The sequence below is a fragment of the Spermophilus citellus genome (assembly GCF_964194105.1).
Source record: "Spermophilus citellus genome assembly, chromosome: 9".
Lineage (NCBI taxonomy): Eukaryota > Metazoa > Chordata > Mammalia > Rodentia > Sciuridae > Spermophilus > Spermophilus citellus.
Genome location: NC_138191.1, coordinates 96,868,128 through 96,889,507, shown reverse-complemented (window position 1 = coordinate 96,889,507; position 21,380 = coordinate 96,868,128). Strand labels below are relative to the sequence as shown.

The window sequence follows — 21,380 nt, the reverse complement described above, 5'->3', positions numbered from 1 at the left end:
GGGCCTGGAGTTTATTGCTTCAGTTGAGACTCTCAAGATCAGAAACATTTTTATGCTGTATACATTTGGGGGCATTTGTTATTTTTTTGTGGTGCTGGGGACTGAACCCAGGGCCTTGTGCATGTGAGGCAAGCACTCTACCTACCAACTGAGCTATATCCCCAGCTCGAAATTTTTTAAGTGAAACCAATATTAAAAATGTCAGTTTTAAAAATTTTTATTGGTTATTTTTAGTTATATATGATAGTAGAATCCATTCTTACATAATTATAAAAGCATGGAATATATCTTGTTCTAATCCAGACCCAGGGCCTCTCCTTCCCCTTTCTCTCCCCACTCCCTTCCTTCTATTGATCTTTCTGCCATTTACCCATAGGTATTTTTTAATTACTAATTTTGTGTGGATATATATGATGGTGAAGATTCTCAGTCTGGTTTAATCATGCCAAAAGTAAAAGAAGACAAATATCTAAGTGGTTAATAATGATCAGGAATGTTTTCACACACAATGAATTATCTCTTACAAACCAGAGTAGAAATAGTTTGATTAAACTTGGATACTTTCTGCTGTGTTGGGGACTGAACCCAGGGCCTCAAGCATGCTGAGCAATCACTCTACCACTGAGCTACACCCCCAATCTTGGATCAACATTTTCAAGAGGGAAGTGGAAGAATATGGGACAATTGTATAGTGGTTTCTCCCTATGTAGCTATTTCTTCGTATTGCTTTGTTTTTATAAGGGAGGCCTTTCTTAACAGTGGGCTCTCTGACTTCTGTATGTTTTTCCCCTTAGTTTGCTTTACTGGGTGCTTTACAATTAAACCCGTGTCTGATTAAGAAATATAAGTATACACTATGGATGGGAGAGATGACAACTTGGCTGCTTTAAAAAAATTTTTTTAATAGTAACTCAAAAACTATTCCCTGTTTTCTCACAAAAATAAGGAATATTTTCTCGGCAATGACAAGTTAGCAATCCCTCCTCTCTTCTTCATCTGGATGTATTCAAAACTTTCCAGCCCTCTATCTTCCAAATCTAGACAAACTATTTAAAAAATCAAGGCCTGCATTTTGTGACCAAAAGTCTTACTTGATAAGCTGCTTAACTGTATTCTGACTCAGAGGAATCTAAAGACTAGGTTGTAGGGCGAGTGTGTGACTCACTCTGGTCAAACGGCACCACTGTAACTGTCAGTCATGCTCTGATTAAGCAAAGCACTGGTTCGCAAAATTATTCCACATTTTGTGGTGTAACTATACTGAATCAGATTTGGATTCTGACATATTGTTATATCTGATAGCACTCCTATTTTTACATTTGTATTACTGTAGGTAAAGGAATGGTAATATTAATTTTTGTCAAGTGAAATTTATACCTAATTCTGTACAAGAGTATAACTCTTAGTGTCAAAATGAAAATTTTTCTCTGAAAATATTGTTACCTTATACTTGACACTATCTGATGGAGAACAGATAGTTCTCTGGAAAGACTCACTAACAAAAACATACAGCCCGGGCAAAATGACCTTAAATGTACTGCTGAGAGGCTCATTTCTGCTTCAACCCTGGCTACCTATTTACACAGCAGTAGACATGGAACACCTAATAATTCTTTTCTGGGTTAGGTGAGGGCAGGAGGGAAGACCAAGCAAATCAGATACTCAAATTTCAGCATATAATTATTCAAATAAAATTTTAATAATTTCAGTTCAATACAACTGAAAATGTAGTGTCATTAAACAGTATTTTCTGCTAAATTTCAAATTACAGGTTTGTGGGCCATTTTTTAGCAGAAGCATCCTACTAGGTATTCAGTTTATTAGCTAAGAGAACTGACAGTATTGTGGCAGGAGGTGGGGAAGAACAATGATCAGCTCGTAGAATTTGGCTAGGAAAGAAAAGAAAAATTCAATGCAGTTAACAAAGTAGCTACAGACATTAGTAAAATAAAAACACAACCCCAAACATCCATGTCTTAAATTACTAGGAAAAAAATACAGGTAAAGTTACAGCAAATACAGTCTTCACAGATTTGGGTAACTTTATTTGCATTTATAGTGATTTCTTAAGGCTATGTCCAATGAAACCATTTTAAAAAGCTCTAGAAGAATGGAAATTTAAGTGTCCATGACACTTTTTAAAACAAAGCTTAAATTTCTGAATGAGCAAGATTCACTTTTGTAGGTAGAGGCCCTGCTTCTTCATGATCTTCAGTTTTAGATCTAACGACCACGAGAGAAGAAGCTGGATATCTGCTTAGCTTTTGTTCATTCACAAATTCCAAGTCACCATAGATACTCAGCTTCTGCAAGAGAAAAATCAGCACACATAAGGAATTTGATCACTGGGAACTTCTCCAAGTAAGTGATTTTGGCCATGAAAATCTAAGTAATTTCTCTAACATTACATAAAATGTAAAATTATTTTTATAATGAACAAAGGAGAAAATCCCCCAAAAGAGGTAGAGTATTTATACTACAATATTCTAAAATAGGAAATAAAAACAGTAATATGTATCAAAAATCACTTATACTGAAAAAAAAGGGCAACACAAAATTCTAGATACAATGAGTGACTTTCCTTCTTTTTTTAAATATGTAGTTTATAAATTTCTAAAATATTACAATACTTTTATAATAAAAAATGTATTTAAAATTATTACCTAGGCCAAGTATGGTTTCACCTACAGAGTTAAAGCCTAAAAGTAATATATCCAAATGGATTTTTTCCACACATTTTTTGGAAATAATATCTTCTTAGAGAAGTACAGCCTCTTTTACAGTACAGCACATTCTCTGCTTTCCTTAACACTTTATACAACTATTATTGTGCCACTTAAACTAAATACCTTATCAGCCATAGTAAGATGGTATACAGTAAAAAATACAGGAGTTAATCTAAGGACATAAACTTCATTCCAGCATCAACACTTTCATAGTTATGCATCTCAGAAAGGTCACCTAGACTCTGAAAGCCTGTTTATTCATCTATAAAATGGAATGATAAAACCTGCTGTAGAATATTGCTGGACACTGTACTGACATACAAAATATATGAAAATACTTTGCGAGTTATAAGAACTACTTAAATGTTAGTTATCAACACTATCCTAGTCTACTTTCTAGGTACCTGTGTCTACTCAACCATGCCAATGACTTACTATTAGATTTTTATTTTAATTTCCCTCGTTTCTTCTTTTCTCTCTTTCTATAGTGCTTTGGAGACAGAAGAAAACTCCAGTTTATTTCAGTTGGATCTGATGTCAAAAACCATTACCTTATAGTTATATAAATAACTTTCTTTCCTTGAATGCTAAGTTGAATCATCAAATTACAGCATTTTTTTATATTTATATTTTTTAATGTAAATTTTTCTATTTATATATGACAGCAGAATGCATTACAATTCTTATTATATATATAGAGCACAATTTTTCATATCTCTGGTTATATACATAGTATAATCACACCAATTCATATCTTCAAACATTTACTTTGGATAGTAATGACCATCACATTCTACCATCATTAATTATCCCATACCCCCTCGCTTCCCCTCCAACCCCTCTGCCCTATCTAGGGTTCATCTAATCCTCCCATGGTCCTGCTCCCTACCCCACTATAAATCAGCCTTATTTGTTTTTTTGGGATCAGCTTACTTCACTTAGCTTATCTTCTCTAACTCCATCCATTTACCTGCAAATGCCATGATTTTATTCTCTTTTATTGCAGAGTAATATTCCATTGTGTATATAGGCCACATTGTTTTTTTAATCCATTCATCTATCTAGGTTGGTTCCATAGTTTAGCTACTGTAAATTGTGCTGCTATAAACATTGATGTGGCTGTGTCCCTGTAGTATGCTATTTTTAAGTCCTTAGGGTATAGACCAAGGAGAGGGACAGCTGGGTCAAATGGTGGTTCCATTCCCAATTTTCCAAGAAATCTCCATACTGCTTTCCATATTGGCTGCACCAATTTGCAGTCCCACTAGCAGTGTATGAGTGTTCCTTTTCCCCCACATCCTTGCCAACACTTATTGTTGTTTGTATGCATAATGGCTGCCATTCTGACTGGAGTGAGATGAAATCTTAAGAGTGGTTTTAATTTGCATTTCTCTAATTGCTATTGATGATGAACATTTTTTCATGTATTTGTTGACTGATTGATTGTACATCATCTGAGAAGTGTCTCTTCAGGTCTTTGACCATTTTATTGATTGGGTTATCTGTTTTAAATTACAGCATTTTCCCCAAACAAAAATTCTTTACCTTGGCAGTTATGTTTCCTGGGTCAGTTTAATTACTAAGGAAGTCACAATAGTATTTGCTCTCTCGGGGTTACTACGGAACACAACTCAGAATCAAACAGCCTAGTTTTACTGCTTCTAAAGCAATAATTACTCCTTAACATTTGTGGCAATTAATTTAAAATTTTAAGTGGTTCTACAAGTCATCTCTATGCCAGCTTAGAAACTGAATGCTAATAGTTCTTTTCAGTCTCAGAGAAATGGGAAGAGACACTTTGCTCAAGGCAATCAACATTAACGACACCACAGTAGTTAGCATCATAGAAAACCAGGAACAATGATTCTTGTGTTGCAAACCTGTAATTTTCATATGTGCCAACCTCAACCAGATTAAAACCACCAAATCTTCTCTCATTCTGTTAGTAGAGAGGCCTTGTTTTTTTTTTTTTAGTTAAACAAATGAAGCACTTAAAATGGTTTCATATGGCTCAGTCTTAAAATGGCCCAAGGGTAAGAATTAAATTTACCTCAGAGGGAACATACTGCTCTACAGCTGTAGCAACAGCTGCACAACAAATCCAGAGCAACACCATCACCGAAAGGACAAGAGTCATGGTTAAAATCCACCCAGAGTTACTGGAAAAAAAAAAAAAAAAATCAACAATTGGTCATATTAAAATTTGGTAAAATAAAAAACAAAAGAGTCTTAACATAATTAAAGGCAAGCAGCCTTATATACTTACCTGATTAATATAATTAAGACTTTGTGTACTATCTAAAAGTATTTTTAAAACATGCTAATAGAAGGAAACATTATAATAGCAACTAGTGTATTAGGGTGATATGATGTCCTTTCCTCCATTTCTAAAGTTTCTATAGCATGGCTACATAACTTTCATAATAATAATAATAATGATGATAATAATAAAATCAAACCCATTGACTTTTCATTAAATACATAAAATTAAAGTACTTTATTGTTAATAATACTTTCTAGGGCAAATAAGTGTCCTATAAATTGAAAAATTAATTATATTAAGTGTCACATGTTATTTTTTGCAAGGCATTACAATTATACTTTAGGAAATCTCAATATCTCAAAAAGTTATGAATTAGGTAAATTAAAAAATGATCATCTGTTTTATAAACAGATTCACAACTGGCTTCCAAAATTCAGCTTACCTATAACAATTCAAATATTTAACTGCTACAATTTACTTATTCTTGAATTTAAAAGAACTCATCTGGGGCTGGGGATGTGGCTCAAGCGGTAGCACGCTCGCCTGGCATGCGTGCGGCCCGAGTTCGATCCTCAGCACCACATACCAACAAAGATGTTGTGTCCGCGGAGAACTAAAAAATAAATATTAAAAATTCTCTCTCTCTCTCCTCTCTCACTCTCTCTTTAAAAAAAAAAAAAAAAAAAAAAAAAGAACTCATCTGAGGCACCTTGTAACCATTATGATATATCATAATAAAGAGACAGTTATATTTTCATTTTGATTAAAAAATCTTTAGGCAGAGATAAGTTATGAGAATCAGTTACTATAGAAATTTTTTTTTTTCATAATTGACTTATTAAAATTGAAAGAACAGGGCCTAGAGGTGCTGGCCTGTAATCCCAGCAGCTCAGAAGGTTAAGGTTCTACGGAACTCAGCAAGACCCTGTCTCAAAATAAAATAGAAAAAGGGTTGGGAATGTAGCCCAAAGGTTAAGTACCCTTGGGTTCAATCTCCAGTACCTAAAACAAAATGAAACAAAAAGATTCAAAGAACAGGAAAAAAATCAAGCTATTTTTTTTTAAATGTTTAAGAATCTAATTCTGGGCCTGGGGTTACAGTTCCGTGGTACAGCACTTGCCTGCCATGCATGAGGCCCCAGGTTTGATCCCAGCACTACGGAGGGGAAAACAAAGAAAGAAAGAAAAGAATCTCATTCTGAAAAACTGTATACTATTGGCTGCCAAGCTGTGCATCAGTCCTCTGGTCCCTGCCAAGACGTAGCAGCAGAGTGGTGGAGCTATAGAGCAGGCCTAAGCACAGGTAGACAGCATGGGGTTGGGCACAAGGAACCAACCACATGGTGGGCCTGAGGTACAGACCAACACCCTAGTTGAGCCAAGGATTACTGACCTGTCATCCCACCAGAGCTCAGCACTGCCCAGTGGACACCAGCTCCACACAGCACTACAGCTCCAGACCCTACCCCCACCCCCACTGAGCATGTGTGACTTGCGAGAAAATAGAAGTCAACCCTGAATGGGATTCAGGGCTAACCAATATCATTAGTACTTTTCCAAACTCTTAAGTAGCATAATTTTGAATCAATAGTACTTTTCCAAACCCCGATTAGTATGAATTTGGACCAACAGTGTTGACCCAAGTGCTATATAAACCCCTAGACTAGTACACTTAGGTGGCAACTCTCTTCTGTCCCTCTCAACTTGTAGGAGTTGTTCCTATTTCTATTCTTCAATAAATCCTACATGTCTAAATCTTACATTCATTCATCCTGGCCTATGGATTTCATTCTTCCATTCATAAGACAAGAACCCAGAAAGAAGAAACTGATGGTGAGCTGCTGGGGTCTGCTGCAACACTGGAAGGCATGGCCATTAAGAGCTGCAACACTTCTCCACTGCAGAGACCTGTAGCTTGTGCAGACCTCACCTTCCAGAGGAAGTGGAGAAACTTGGGTATCAATATGGTAGTCTAATTTTTCACATTTCTGCTCATCAGATCCTACCTAATAAATATCTATACTTACCAACATAACTCATTCACTTAATGGTTTGTCAAGTCTTGGACGTACCAAAGAAATAGTATACCCAGACACTGTCTCCCAGCAAAAGAGGTGGATTTTGGAGAATGTACTGTATTAAAAAGCAGGGAACTTTCCTGTTATGTCTTAAAGCATTCCAATTTAAAAAGATAAGAGTAAAATATATTTTTAATGGAAAAAACACCTACGTTTCTCTATATGATCCAGCCCTACTCTGAGAACTACGGAATCTATTTCTATGAATGTGGATATACCTGATAACTGGATTGCACTAGTAACTTATTAAGACAGAAAACTGGGGCCCAGCCAGGTATGGTGGCACAAACCTAATAATCCCAGCTACTCAGGAGACTGAGGCAGGAGGACCCCAAGATTGAAGCCAGCCATGGCAACTTTGTGAGACCCTTTTTCAAAATAAAGTAAAAAGGTTACGGATATAGATCAATGGTAAAGTGCTTGCATAGCACATGTGAGGCTCTAGGATCCATCTCTAATACTGGGGAAAAAAGAGAAGAAAAGAAAACCAGGGCTAATCTTAGACTTCATCTTCTTCCCCAACCTCAGTAACAAAGAAATCCCTACATCATAAAGAGTCTCAACTATCTCTGTTATCTCCTGTTCTGCTTATCAACAGCCCTAGTCTTGCTGACTTACCAAAGCTCTCCAGCCTGATCCTTTAATTTATCCTTCACATAGAGGCTTCTTCCTGAAAATTATATTTGATTATTTTGCCACTTCTGTCTGGTTCTTATCTGCCTATTTTGGTCAAATTTGTGACAGTCCTGGACTTCCATAAACAGTAATGTACTTCATACATTTAATAGGAAGACAGTTTATCTGAAAAAAAAACTTTAAGTTCAGGGCCAACCTCAGCAACTGAGTGAGATCCTGTCTCAAAATAAAAAATAAAAAAGGTTGGGGAGGTAGCTCAGTAGAGAAAAGCACCCCAGGGATCGATCTCCATTACCCCCACCCCCCTGCAAAAATGCCAGGTAATGTACTATTGAGAATCAACTATAATTTTAGATTAGGCAATTATAAGTTTCTACAAATTTAAAACTGCAAATAAATAAACCGAAAACCAAAAACAACCTAAACAAATGCAAGAGAAAAACTGTCTTTTTCTTTTTTGCACAAGTCAAAAGCAGGTTTATAAATGAAAGGAAGAAGAAATTTAAAGTTAAACCCTCATTTCTCATAGTCTTTAAACATTTTGTTTAGAAAAGGTATTAAAGTTCCATATAACATTATTAATATGATAAAACCTGCTAAGAAACTGTAGGAAGCACACAGTTTGAACAACTGTAGCATTATATTTGAGACGGAACAGCCCATTACAGTGTACACATTGTGAAACAGACCTGTTAAGACTTGTATAGAAGTGCTTGGTCTGGTATCTGACACAGAAGAAAACAATCAGTAAGTGACATAGCCCACTGTGACACAACTCCCCCACCCCCAACCTTTGTGGGGAAGGCAGCAGAGAAGATGAGAAGACTCATATTAGAATGCCTTGGAGGAGTGCAAGCATGTACACTTTGATAAAATCCTCTTCTTACCCTCAGAAAGCTCAACAGTCCTTCCTAAGAAAGAATAAGGTACCCTTTACTCCTGTCTCCTGTTTTCCTTGTCATACTTAAAAATCCCTGGCTTAGAGATGACATTCCATAATGTATGATACAAAGCCTTTTTTTTTTTAAAGAGAGAGAGAGAGAGAGAGAGAGAATTTTTTAATATTTATTTTTTTAGTTTTCGGCGGACACAACATCTTTGTTTGTATGTGGTGCTGAGGATCGAACCCAGGCCGCATGCATGCCAGGAGAGCGCGCTACTGCTTGAGCCACATCCCCAGCCCAAGCCTTTCTTATAGTCTTTATCTGTCTCCTCTAGCCTCATATCTGGCCATTCACATAACAACAACAACAAAATCAGATCCCAAAACCATTCAGACATATTTTAAATTAGAACTTCATTTAAATATCTAGAGAAGCACATTTTTTAGCATTAATCAAGGAATCCTAACAAGAAGAATGCTCTTACACTGTGGAAAACAAAACAATCTGCTTGGATTTCACTAAAGTAACATGGGAGAGGAGGAGTTAGGAAGAGGCTGGTCAAGGGGTACACAGTTATAGTAAGTACTGGCATTTTATTGCACAGAGTTAATGATAATGTATTATACATTTTAAAATTGCTAGAACAGAGGGTTTTGAATGTTTCACCACAAAGAAATGATAAAGATTTGAGGTGGTATGCTAATTACTGATTTAATTATTATGCAATGTATACATACATCAAAATATCACTTTGTACCTCATAAATTTGTACAACTATGTATCAATTAAAAGACAGAACATTTAATTTATCTTCTGTACACAAAAAGAGGCATACATACAGAGAGAGGCATCTTAAAAAGCCATCGCTTTCTCCATCCTCAAGATAGTTCCTATGTGCTTGTGCACTTCTCATTTGTAGATCTGCTGAAATAATAGTACAAATTTATTACATCCTATATTCTAAAAGCTAGTCTCATATGTACCTCTAGATATACTCACTGCACAGATATTCAACACTTTTTATACGTGTAATCTTAACACATTTTACATGCTTGCAAGTTCCTTTGGTACATCAAAAACCAAATGGATATTCTACCACATAAAAGGTTTTCTGTCTTATTTTCAAATTCTTATTGACATTGATGCTGTTTAATTACATGTAGGCTTGAATGACAGAATTTGGTTTATTCTAGCCTAATTAAAAGATGGTCTTGCGTATGTTATGTGCTATAATTGTCCACAGTTCCTATCTGCCAATATAATCAGAAGTTAATTAAATCAGCATCTAAAATAAGGTCACTTATTTATTTGTACTGGGGATTAAATCAAGGGGTGCTCTGCCATTGAGCTACATCGTCAACCCTTTTTATACTTTATTTTATAATAAAGAAAGATTCTCACTAAGTTGCTCAGGCTGGCCTTGAATTTGTGGTCCCCCTGCCTCAGACTCTTGAGTACCTGGAACTATAGGAATGTGCCTGGCTTGGTAGTCTGTAAAATTTAAAAAGGAAGCTGTGTTTTAATTTGATGTCTTATGATCCTATGAGTTGAAATTCACTTTTTTTTTAATTTATTTTTTAGTTTTAGTTGGACACAATACCTTTATTTTATTTATTTATTTTTATGTAGTGCTCAGGATCGAACCCAGGGCCTTGCATGTGCTAGGCAAGCAGTCTACCAAAATCCCAGTCCCAAAATTCACTTCTAATATGAAAATAAAAATAAAACTATATGGGCTGGGGTTGTAGCTCAGTGGTAGGGTGCTTGCCTAGTATGTGTGAGGCCCTGGGTTTGAGCCTTAGCACCACATAAAAATAAATAAAATAAAGGTATTGTGTCCAATTACAACTAAAAAAAAATTATATAAATAGAATAGAATAGAATAAGGAACTCATACTTTGGAGATAGTTAGTTTTAATATTTTGTTAATTCGTTGGGAAATACCAGAATATTTCAGTAATTCATACTCAAAAAATGAAACAACCTAAATGTTTTAAAAATAGGGGTTCACAAGTGTGGTCCCCAAGATGACAGCATCAGCAAAATACAGAACTTGTAGAAACTCAAATTCTCTGATCCTCTCCCAGACCTAATAAATTAGAAATATGCAAGTGGAAAGTCAACCCTACTATAACCAGATTTGACCACTAACGTTTTTATCCAAGCCATTTAAAATAAAACTTACAGGACATTTTGCTTAGAGATGATTCTCTCAAATTTGTAGGTTCCTGCTCCAACTGTGGTGCATACTGAATTTCTGGCTTAGACTAAAATGATAATGAAAGCAGTTAAGTCATTTGTCTTTCTTAAACTTTTTTTCCATAGCAAGTTCTATAACATATTATCTCTATAAACACTTCAGCTGAGAAAATGTAACAGAAGTCTGGTATAAAAAATAAAACATATTAATTATAATATGCATTTCCTGACATTAGATCTAGTGCTTTGCAAAGAAACAGATTTCTGAAATCATCAACTATTTAGGCAGTTTAATTTTCTGACCAAATAAAGTGAGCCAGAGAGAGAGCAAGAGGCAAATTATGCATTAAGCACTAGAACCTGTAAAAATAATTTCTAACTCTAGTTGATCAGGAATAACTCAGCTGACAAAAACTTTTGGTTAAACACATATTTATTTTTTTCTTTTCTAAGTTTTAACAATTCATAAACTGTAGGCAAATACTCCATATTTTCCATCTTTTATATAGCTCTAATTCTCTGAAATGGGGTTCCTCTATCCTATTTACAGTCAAAATTGACACAAATGGGGTTCCTCTATCCTATTTACAGTCAAATTGACACAAATTCTACAGAGAACAGCTAATCTCACATCTAATGAGGAACAAGTGAGAGCTCCATTCTCAAGTGCTTTAATGGCATTACATAGCTTAAGAACACAGAATTTGCTCATGAACTAATTATTTCAGTGCTGGGGATTGAATCCAGGGCCTCACACATCCTGGGCGAATGCTCTACCACTGAGCCCCATCCTCAGCCCTATTAATTTTCTATTTTGAGACATAAGTCTCCCTAAATTGCCGAGGATGGCCTCAAATTTGCAATCTTCCTGCCTCAGCCTTTCAAGTTGCTGGGATTATAGGCATGTACCACCATGCCCATAAATATAAAGTCAGAAAATTTCTGTGTTTTACTTACCACCTTATTAGGTACAGGGGACCCAAGCTTAGGATAGTGCTCAAAACGACATACTAGCCATTCAGTAAACCGCTTAAATGGCAATAATTAAAAGGTATACCATATTATCTAAGAGGAAGACAGTGTCACAACATAATTTATTGACTGGCAAATTTGAGGAATTTTCGGAATTAAATGGAAGACAGCATGGAAACGTGGTATACTTGCCTTGGAGCTAAAGTACCCTGCATTTGAAGCCTAATTCCGTCACTTAACTGGCAACATGACCTTAAACAAACTAAACTCACAGTTGCCCCATCAATAAAATAGAGATAATATAACTTCATAAAGTTGTTTGAAGATGTGAGATAATATAGTTAACTTCCATATATCATCCATGGGTTTCACTTCTTTGGATTCTGCAATCATGGATTCAACCAATCATGGATCAAAAATATTTGGAAAAAATGTGTACTCAAAATGTACAGATTTTTTCCTTTTGTCATTGAATGATGCAGTATGACAACTATTTACATTGTCTTATACTGCGTTAGATATTATAAGTAACCTAGAGATGATTTAAAGTGTAGTAATGCACTGTTCAACAACAGTCTGCATATTTGATGGTGGTCCCATGACTGTAGCATGTAGTCATGTTTTAGCCATTCTAGTTTAAGTACTCACTGTGAGGTTTCCACAACAAAGAACTTGCCTGATCATGTATTTTTCAGACTGTGTCCCATTATTAAGTGACACATGACACATTATTAAGTACATGAGAGGGTTGTGTAGGCTACATGCAAATACTGCACCATTTTATATAAAGGTCTAGAGCATCTTAAAATTTTAGTATCCACAGAAGTTACTGGAACAAATCCCTCATAGACAACTCAGGAATAAACAAATCCCCCATAGTTAACTTGGATAACTACATATATAAAATGCCTAGTGTAACTGAATTTTCTAGGAACCGCAGCTATTATCAGTTCACATGGTAAATGAGAGGAAAAGTTATCTCTAATAAGAAAAATGTTTTTCCACAAGTTCTCTTAAAAGAATTATGAGAAAAAGCATTTTTTTATTATAAACAACTAAATATTATGTCATATTACTTTCCTCTAATATCTGTATGCTATCTGCCACTGTTTACATGCAAAATATATTAATTATTCTTATTTCCAATATCTAAAGATTTCATTTTTATCAGTTTAACTACCAAAAATTTTAGATGACTCAAAGTTCCAATTAGATAAGAACAAAAAGGCTTTAGATAGGGCTTCCAGGAGCACAAGAAAGGGCAAATTACAAGTGTTCTGATGTCCCCTATTTTTATGAAGGCCAAATAAGTATTATTTGATGACATGTATTTGTAAGTGACTGAGTGTATGGTTATATGCCAAGACATTCTTTAAGAACAATACATTTGGGCTGGGGATGTGGCTCAAGCGGTAGCGCGCTTGCCTGGCATGCGTGCAGCCCGGGTTTGATCCTCAGCACCACATACAGACAAAGATGTTGTGTCCGCCAAATACTAAAAAAAAATAAACATTAAAATTCTCTCTCTCTCTCTCCCTCTTTCTTTAAAAAAAAAAAAAAAAAAAGAACAATACATTTACTGTTGTTATTTAGATGGATCTATGAAACATGGTTGTTACCTGGAATATAACTATTTTTCCATCATCAGCTTGAAGATAAAAAGTCCATGAAGAGGTTATGAAGCTCTGTGCAGAGTCCATCACGTCACTCCAGAATGACCTCACGAGAGTTAGAGGGAACAGGAGATGCATTTTTGGCATCAGGGACATGAGCTAAACAAACAAAGAATTTAAATAATGAGAAATACATTATATATGTATGTTCAAGATTCCTCAAATCCTTACTGGGATATGGAATAAATAATTACACGATTTCACCATAATCATTAGCATTAAACTTTTAGATACCTATGCAAATTAATTAATGGCAAAGCCTAAAATTCCAGGCTTCTTTAATTGCACTAAACACATAAGCTATTTGTCCCCTCTAACACAATAGCAGGCTTTTGAGTCAGATCCAAAAATATGGACTTTTAAGATTTGATTAAATACAGACTAATAAGGTCTTCAGAGGTAGAATGAGAGGGGACAAATCATACCATTCTCATCTTTAATGCTTTCATGTAGAATAAATCATGCTATTACGAACATTAATAAAAATAAGGAAAAAAATCAACTAAAAGAATATATGCATAACACGTGAGATATCTGGTAACAGAATAGGGTGAGGAGATTATTTTAGGGTTAAGTATATGTAGTAGGTGCTCCTGATAGATTTAACATAATTGGTAACACCTCCTATCTAATTCTGACTTATTTAGCAGCACTGGGCTCCTTAGTGTGAAATAACACTATGGCATTATGGGATATTTAGAGCAGTTTTTTTAGAATCAGAAGATCTATATTCAGGATCCAATTTTACCATTTAATAGTTGAGAACTCTTTCAATGATTCACTGAATAAGCATTTTATTGAGGTTATAAATTCAAACAGATGGGGATCATGTGTGGTTTTAATCATCAATGAATATCTATGTTTTATCTGCATAATCTATATAAAACAGAGGTTCAACCCGGGTTGATACGTACATACAGTGAGAGGGGTAGTTTGTATGTATAAACAGTGAGTATATATACATACAAACTGGGGTGAGGGGTAAATAAAAAGGTTTCGTAAAGAAATGACACTTGTCTACAGTCAAGGATTCACTAGGCATATGGGAAGTAGAAGGAACAGACATGAAATAGCGTGTCATAACTTGAGAACTGTTTAGTATGTACACAATAAGTAGAAAAGGAACTTAAAACACTTGAAATGTTTAATGGCTCTTAAACAGTTAAAAATATGCTTAACGCTGGTTAAGAGAAATACAAATTAAAACTACAATAGATTGCCAAGGGCTGGGGAGAGGACGGAAGGAGAGTGACTGCTAATGGGTATGAGATTTCTTTTGAGAGTAATGAAATATTTTGGAATTAGATGATGATGATGATGTTTGCACAACTTTGTGATATATTAAATATCACTGAATTATACACTTTAAAGGGTAGGTTTTTCATAATATGTAGCTCTTTTTCTCAAAATTAAAAATGCACATACCTCTTAACTCAGCAATTCTATACCTATGGTTTTAGTCTATAGGTATATTCACAAATGTGCACAATATAGAATACCATTTATAAAATAAAAAGATTTTTTAAAAAACCCCACATTTACAAATAAGGGATTGCTTACATAAATGATACACCTATATGGAATATTATATAGTGGAAAAATGAGTACAAGCTCTTCATTTATACTTGTATTTACATAAAATAAATATGTATATTCCTTTACATGCATAAAATTCCTCCATATTGATAACCTTGGCTACAAAATGGAGGAAAATTGAGTGCTTGACACAGAAAACTTTTCACAAATGGGGAGTAGAAGAATAGCAACATATATTTCCTATGTAAAAATTAATAAAATTAAGAACTATTCCTCTAGTATGTTTGTAGTATAGAGTATGAGGAGTAGGGAACTTTAAGAGACGACACTGGAGAGGTAATCAGGAGCTAGGCTGTGATAATCATTTGAAATTATACCTATATGTATTTGGGAACTACTGAATTATGTAAGTCAGGAGAATGACATAATATTTGCACTTAGAAAAAACAAATATCTAGACCCGGTTAAAGTGGAAAAACTGTGAAAAGTAATTTAGCCAATATTGATAAGAAACAATGATTAGCTGACTTAAGGTAATGGCAACTGGGATGCAAAAAAAGGACTCAGATACTAATTTAATTTATCTTATGCTCAGTTTTTTTCACATGTAAAATTGGATATCTCTACCGAACATAAGAAACAAAATGAAAATATAGAAGTAAATGTAATTTTTAACAGAAAAGCATTGTTTAGAAGTCATTCAACTGACTTCCATTTGTAAATATAATTTGTTTGATGAAAACTAAATGTAAAATACAATACTTAAAATAGGATCAAGTGGGTAATAAGCACTTCAACCAATACAAGTCAGAACTATGGAGCAAGCAATTTTGAAAGGCAATATGGTTTCATACTTGTTCTTGTCTCAATTCAGCAAATGGCAGCTGATTCTGGCAACCAAGATGGCAAGCATATTGCTCATCAGATTGGGAATATGCTTCTGTACATGCTGAAAGAGAAAAACAGTCAAATTTAAAGAGACGGGGGATGAAAAGAGAATGGATAGGAAGAGAAAAAAAAAGGATTTGGCATTTTATAAAGAAATTTCTTATACTTAAATAAGTATTTCATCAACATGAATTTCCAAATTTGATAACAGTAGGAAATGTAATATTTTAATAGAACTCCATATTATCTCCCTTCCACAAGTCAAATGTTTCATGTAATAATCTATTAATTACACATCCAGGTTCTGGCTATATGATGGCAATCATATAGGGGAAAAGCATGAACTGGTGTCCTGAGGATGTCATTCAAAGTCTTAGTTCCATCATTTGTTGTAACAAGATAAAGTGTTTAACCTATGATCATTGATTTCTAAAAATACCACTGCCTACCTCAGGTTGATGAAATAATAAGTGATTTATATAAGTATTTGAGATTACTGTTAATAAACGGATCACTTAGTTGAGAAACAAGGGTATCAGAACGGCAAGGGAAAAATAAAATAAATCAATTAGTTTTCCGCCCTAAATTCTAAGAAATCTGAACTAGAAAATGTTGTCTAGCAGGTGACTCTAAAATTAAACTGGCCCTTTACCAGACATATTCTCTCCATTTTGTTCATTGAAGCCATTTTTTTCTTGTGATATAACATTTCATCAATATAATAATTGTGTTTTTCTTCCCAATTCAGTCATGAATTTGTAAACTCAGAGGTGCTAGATATTAAGCTGAACAGCATTAAGCAAATATAAAGATGGCCAATTAGAAGACTGAGCCATAAAAATAAGATTACAATAACACAGAAGACTGGATATGAGCCTTGGCGTGGTGATAGGTGATATTCTACACTGAATAAACTGTACTGATTAGGGAAATTCCATTACACTTATTTATAAATGTCCACTGAGCCCTGATTATAGATTTATTTTATTTATTTATTTTTAAAAAAATATTTATTTTTTTAGTTGTAGTTGGACACAATACCTTTATTTTATTTACTTATTTTCATGTGGTGCTGAGAGCCCCTATAGATTTATTTTATTAAAAACAACTCTTCTAGCAAAAGGAAAGAACAGTGACTCAACTGGTAACAAAGCCTCTGGTTACTTCTTTTACTAGCACTAGCATGACCAACAAAGAATATACTATTAAGTACTGAGTCAGAAGCCTGACTCAGGAGCTGGGGTTGTGGCTCAAGTGGTAGTGCGTTTGCCTAGCATGTGTGAGGCACTGGGTTCAATTCTTAGCACCACATATAAACAAATGAATAAAGGTCCATCAATAACTAATAAATTTTTTTTTTAAAAAGCCAGATTCAGTAAAGGCCTTCAAGTTAAGTCAACCAACTTGTGATTCAAAGGCTTATTAGGAAAATTATACTACCTCTGAAAAGGTAATGATGAATTACAGGTAGGGTAATTACTGCTGCATTTGTCTAAACAGAATATTTAAACAAAGGTGTTCGATCCATAGTACAAAATAAATAATGTCTCAACAAACAGATGAAATTTAAAGCCCATGAAATTCCTTAAAACTCTAAATTCATAATAACTACAGTATGTTGGATGACCAGTTTAAACAGTATGTCATTTTCTAAGGAAAATGCATAAAAACAACACAACTCAAAGAAAACACCAATGTTCTATATAGCTTCTTACCAGATTCACATTCCAATTTGGTCCGATTTAAATCAATTCCATCATCCACAAACTGACAAATTGAAAACAGCCTGCAACCTCTTTGACAAGCATACAACTCCTCTTCCTAGGGAGATCAAGAACAGGGAGGATAACCAAAAAGTAAGATTTTTTTTCTCAGGTAAAAAAAAGGTCAAGAAGAAAGTAAAGTTAGTAGGATTTATTTTAAACCATCTAATGACTTTTATAACTGAAAGAAAAAAAAATGAAAGGAGCCAAGTAACACCCAACATTTGTACAACATAAAGAAGTTTAATTCTTAATTTTAAAAGGGATACCAAGAAAAACGTCTAGTAGCTAAAACTATCATCCTTTTCCCATATTCTGTGGTCACAATTTGTGGGGAAAAAAATTGAAAATAAAAATGACAGTGACATAATCAGAAACCTAACAAAGAGAGAAAGAAGTAAGCAGTACCCTACGACCAAAGGTGTGCTTCTGCCACATAGTGTTTAAATCTTAGGATTATAGTGACTAGCTTCAGGTGGCAAATGGGTCACAAAGGCCTATCAATAAAGTGAGGTATACCTGTATAAAAATGCTATGTAAAATAATTGCTTAAGTTTGGCTTACTTTAACTGCAAACACAAACAAGAGCAGAGTGACATACAGAAAAAGCTACTGCAATAGTTGGACCTGAATCAAACCATTTAAGGAAGTAACAGCACAAGTTATTTTACCTGTCAAAATCTCAGCTTTCTCATTATAAAAGGAGACAATAGCTATTATCTCCAAACTCCTCAATAATTCTAGAATACAGCTATTCCTAGCACAGCGCCTGAGACATAGAACGTACTTAACAAATGGTAATATTAAACATAATAGATTTTAAAAATAAGAAACAATAATTACAAGTATCACTGTACACATGTGGGAGCTCAAAATAGGATGGACGTATGGTTCTTCATTACTGAAAAATAGTAATTGCTTAATAATACTAACAACAGTGTTTTCAACAGTTTTTTTTTTCTATGATAAATACATATAGTTTTCAAAACAGACTAGTGCATACGGGGAAGCCCCTTCAACTTACTGTGTGGTCCACTGTGTACAAACTGGCAGGCACCTAATAAGGAAACAGCATGTGCATATACCAGTTAGCAACTAATGGAATACAATGGTATGCATTTCTTTCCAGCAGAAGAATTAGTAAAATTAATGCAGCAGCAACAATACATAAGAGATTGCTGCAGATCTAATATCAAATAAGTTTTATTATACAACCTCAAAGGTTTTTGGACCTCAGTTCTAGTTGCATTTATTATGCTCTTGTATGTGCCAGTTAAAAGTTTCAGACCAGAAGAGGCTATGTGAGCTTATAAATTCATCTAATTTCTTAAAACACACACTGCTTTTTCTTGAATGGCAAAGCATAATAATTTGCTGAAAGGCCAATAAGAAATCAGTGAAATAAATACATTATATACTTGTAATGCAACTTTATTAATAGGTAACAGCACAGGGCAATAGTTTGATGACTGAATTCTTATTCCACTACTTCTCTGTCATAGGACCTTCGGTAAGTCACTTAACCTTTCCTAGTTTTAATTTTAAAACACTACTTTGCAGGACTGTTGTGAGACTTAGAGAATACAGTAACATAAATTCCCCATCATACAGGTTAACAGATAGTTGAGAGTCAATAAATTTTAAGTCCAGGATATTTAGGGAGCCATAAGATTTAGGGTTCCTGGTAAGAATTCTTTAATGAATGAATAAACATGACTTATCAATAAAACACTGTTAGAAAACAGTGGCTATTTAAAAAACGGATAGGTTCCCAGTATGCATATCCTTTCAAATTATTTATTTTCCCAGCATTCTGCCCCATACTACAATATTTGCTAGGAAAATCTCAAAAAAGAAAACAAACATTAGAACAACACAAAGTAAGTCTTGACCTAATTCTAGGCCAAATCAATATTAATGAATTTCTTCTTAGTAGCCTCTTAATGATGTGAAATTTGTTTGTAAGAAGATAATAGTGTAGTTAGGGGCAGTATTCATTGACTTAAGTCTGGAAGTCTTAATTTCTCATTTCTCTCAATATCTTGCACTCTGAACGTTTTAGAATAATCTCATCTTCTATGCTTTTTTAAAAATTGATAATCCTCATGCAATTAAGTAAACAAAGTACAGAAAGTAACAGCATTTGGAACTTTTTCAAAGACCTGAAAACACTTCCCAATATGGAACATCTTAAATGTCACTGGAATTGTCTTCATAGCCACTCTGTAGTTGAAGAATGCAAAGAAGGCAAGCCACATCGGTTAAGCAAATAGCATTCAAGAGATGAAGGGAAATCGAGGGAAAAGAGTCCAGCAACATCAGCAAAAGCACTTATTAAAGTAAAGTTTGGGGGGGGGGGATATACCCAAATTATATATGGGGAAGGTGTGGGGAGAGTTGCCAAGCAATTTAGAATGCTGAGTAAACAGAGTTCTTAAGAGGCCGAAAAACAACTTGAGAAGTGGGACGAAATTAAAGGAAAGGCAGGAGCTAGGGGCTAGGGGCTAAGGACAAGGGGCAGGGTGCAGGAAGTGCGAGTAGGGTGGCCCTCTCTTAAACTGTGAACACCCTTTTGAGGACAGTCTAATCTTTACCACCCAACAGATTCCATCTTCCGCACACTGAGTAGTTTGTTGGTTTTTGTTTTCGAAGGCAGAAACCTAACTGGTGCTTCTCTAAGACATTCCAAGTCTTATCGGCAATATGCCAACACAGGCAGAAGCCCTTTCTGGACGTCTCACGACTCCTGGGGCTGCTTAACGCTTTTCAGACTATAGTGAAATAAATTGTCTACTTGTCTGACTCCCCACTCTGCACTCCCGAACCACAAAGGCGCTCAATAAACAGGGGTGTCAGTCTTCCGCGGCCTCGTGCATCGGCGCCTCCCTCCCCACCGCCCTTGCGCTCCTTGCAGGCAAGGACCCGCAGTCATCACCCGCATCCTCCTCCTCGCCAGTGTTCGACTCTGCTGCCGCTCGTCAAGCACCCACAGGAAAGCGACCGCGTCCTTCTCATCGTGGGGGCCCCCAGCCTATCACCGAGTAGTGCAGCACAAACTTCCGGTAATGAAAAGCACCAACGGGGTGCAGGCGGGGTTAAGGAGGAAAACAGGGGCTACACGGGCAGATCGCGGCTCTAGGGCGGATTCGCTGCTAGGGTCCCAGAGCCGACACTGGTGTGAGGAGCCGAAATGGGCGGCCTGGGAAAGGTGGAAGCCCGGTTTGGACGGGCCCTACCTTGGGGTAGGTGTGCAAGGGGTAGGTCAACTGGCAGGCCCGGTGGCAGGACGCTGTATCACCCAAGACCGAGTCAAACGCTTCAGCCGCAGCGGTCCCCGAACCTCCGGCCAGGGCCATGGTCAGCAACAGCAGCGGCGGGAGCCCCAGTTGAGCCCGAACCCAGAGGCTCGCCTTCGGCGCCGCCATTTTGTTCCCCTCTGTCAGAGCAGCTCCTCTTGTTGCTGTTTTCTTTTCAGGGTTTCTCCTCCTTCCGGGCCAGCCCCTTTCCCGCCCCGCCGGCCGCAGCTTCCGCCTCAGCCGTGGCCTCGGCTCCGCCTGAGTCTACCCGAAATTGCCGCCGCGGGCCCCACCTCCGGGATTAGGAACCTCTAGGCCGGCGTGGGGAGGTGGGCCCAAGCGTCGCGAGTTTCGGCGCTGAGCGGCGCTGGCTCCGCCCCTCGCGGGGCAGGCTGGGGCTTGTAGTTCTCCGCGGTGTCGGGCGGCGTGCTGGAGGGGAGCGGCTCCCTGGGACGGCCACCGCCCT

The 21,380-nt window shown here is 36.1% G+C and overlaps 1 protein-coding gene across 7 annotated transcripts; it reads right to left on the bottom strand.

The window, feature by feature from the left end:
- Positions 1 to 1,677: 1,677 nt before the first annotated feature.
- Positions 1,678 to 21,249, bottom strand: TMEM59 (transmembrane protein 59). 7 transcript variants are annotated; one of them, XM_081307121.1, is made up of 10 exons: positions 20,855 to 21,249; positions 18,643 to 18,675; positions 17,571 to 17,676; positions 15,822 to 15,916; positions 13,378 to 13,530; positions 10,773 to 10,854; positions 9,427 to 9,511; positions 8,393 to 8,428; positions 4,777 to 4,885; positions 1,678 to 2,306 (listed from the first exon to the last, which is right to left on the bottom strand). In XM_081307121.1, the coding sequence occupies exons 1-10, from the start codon at positions 21,041 to 21,043 to the stop codon at positions 2,151 to 2,153; spliced, it is 1,044 nt and encodes a 347-aa protein (XP_081163247.1). In that variant the 5' UTR covers positions 21,044 to 21,249; the 3' UTR covers positions 1,678 to 2,150. The 7 variants fall into 7 exon arrangements, with proteins under 7 accessions (XP_081163247.1, XP_081163248.1, XP_081163250.1 ...); XM_081307122.1 differs by having other exon boundaries at positions 9,427 to 9,508; XM_081307124.1 differs by lacking the exon at positions 8,393 to 8,428 and having other exon boundaries at positions 20,855 to 21,248.
- Positions 21,250 to 21,380: the final 131 nt, after the last annotated feature.

Bases quoted from the DNA above. Each gene is read 5' to 3' on its own strand.
- TMEM59 (XM_081307121.1), bottom strand. From the start codon at position 21,043: ATGGCGGCGCCGAAGGCGAGCCTCTGGGTTCGGGCTCAACTGGGGCTC. The intron at 17,677-18,642 runs GTAAGTTGAAGG...TGATCTCCCTAG, and splicing joins TGTACACAGTGGACCACACA to GAAGAGGAGTTGTATGCTTG. The intron at 15,917-17,570 runs GTAAGAAGCTAT...TTTCTCTTTCAG, and splicing joins CAAATTGGAATGTGAATCTG to CATGTACAGAAGCATATTCC.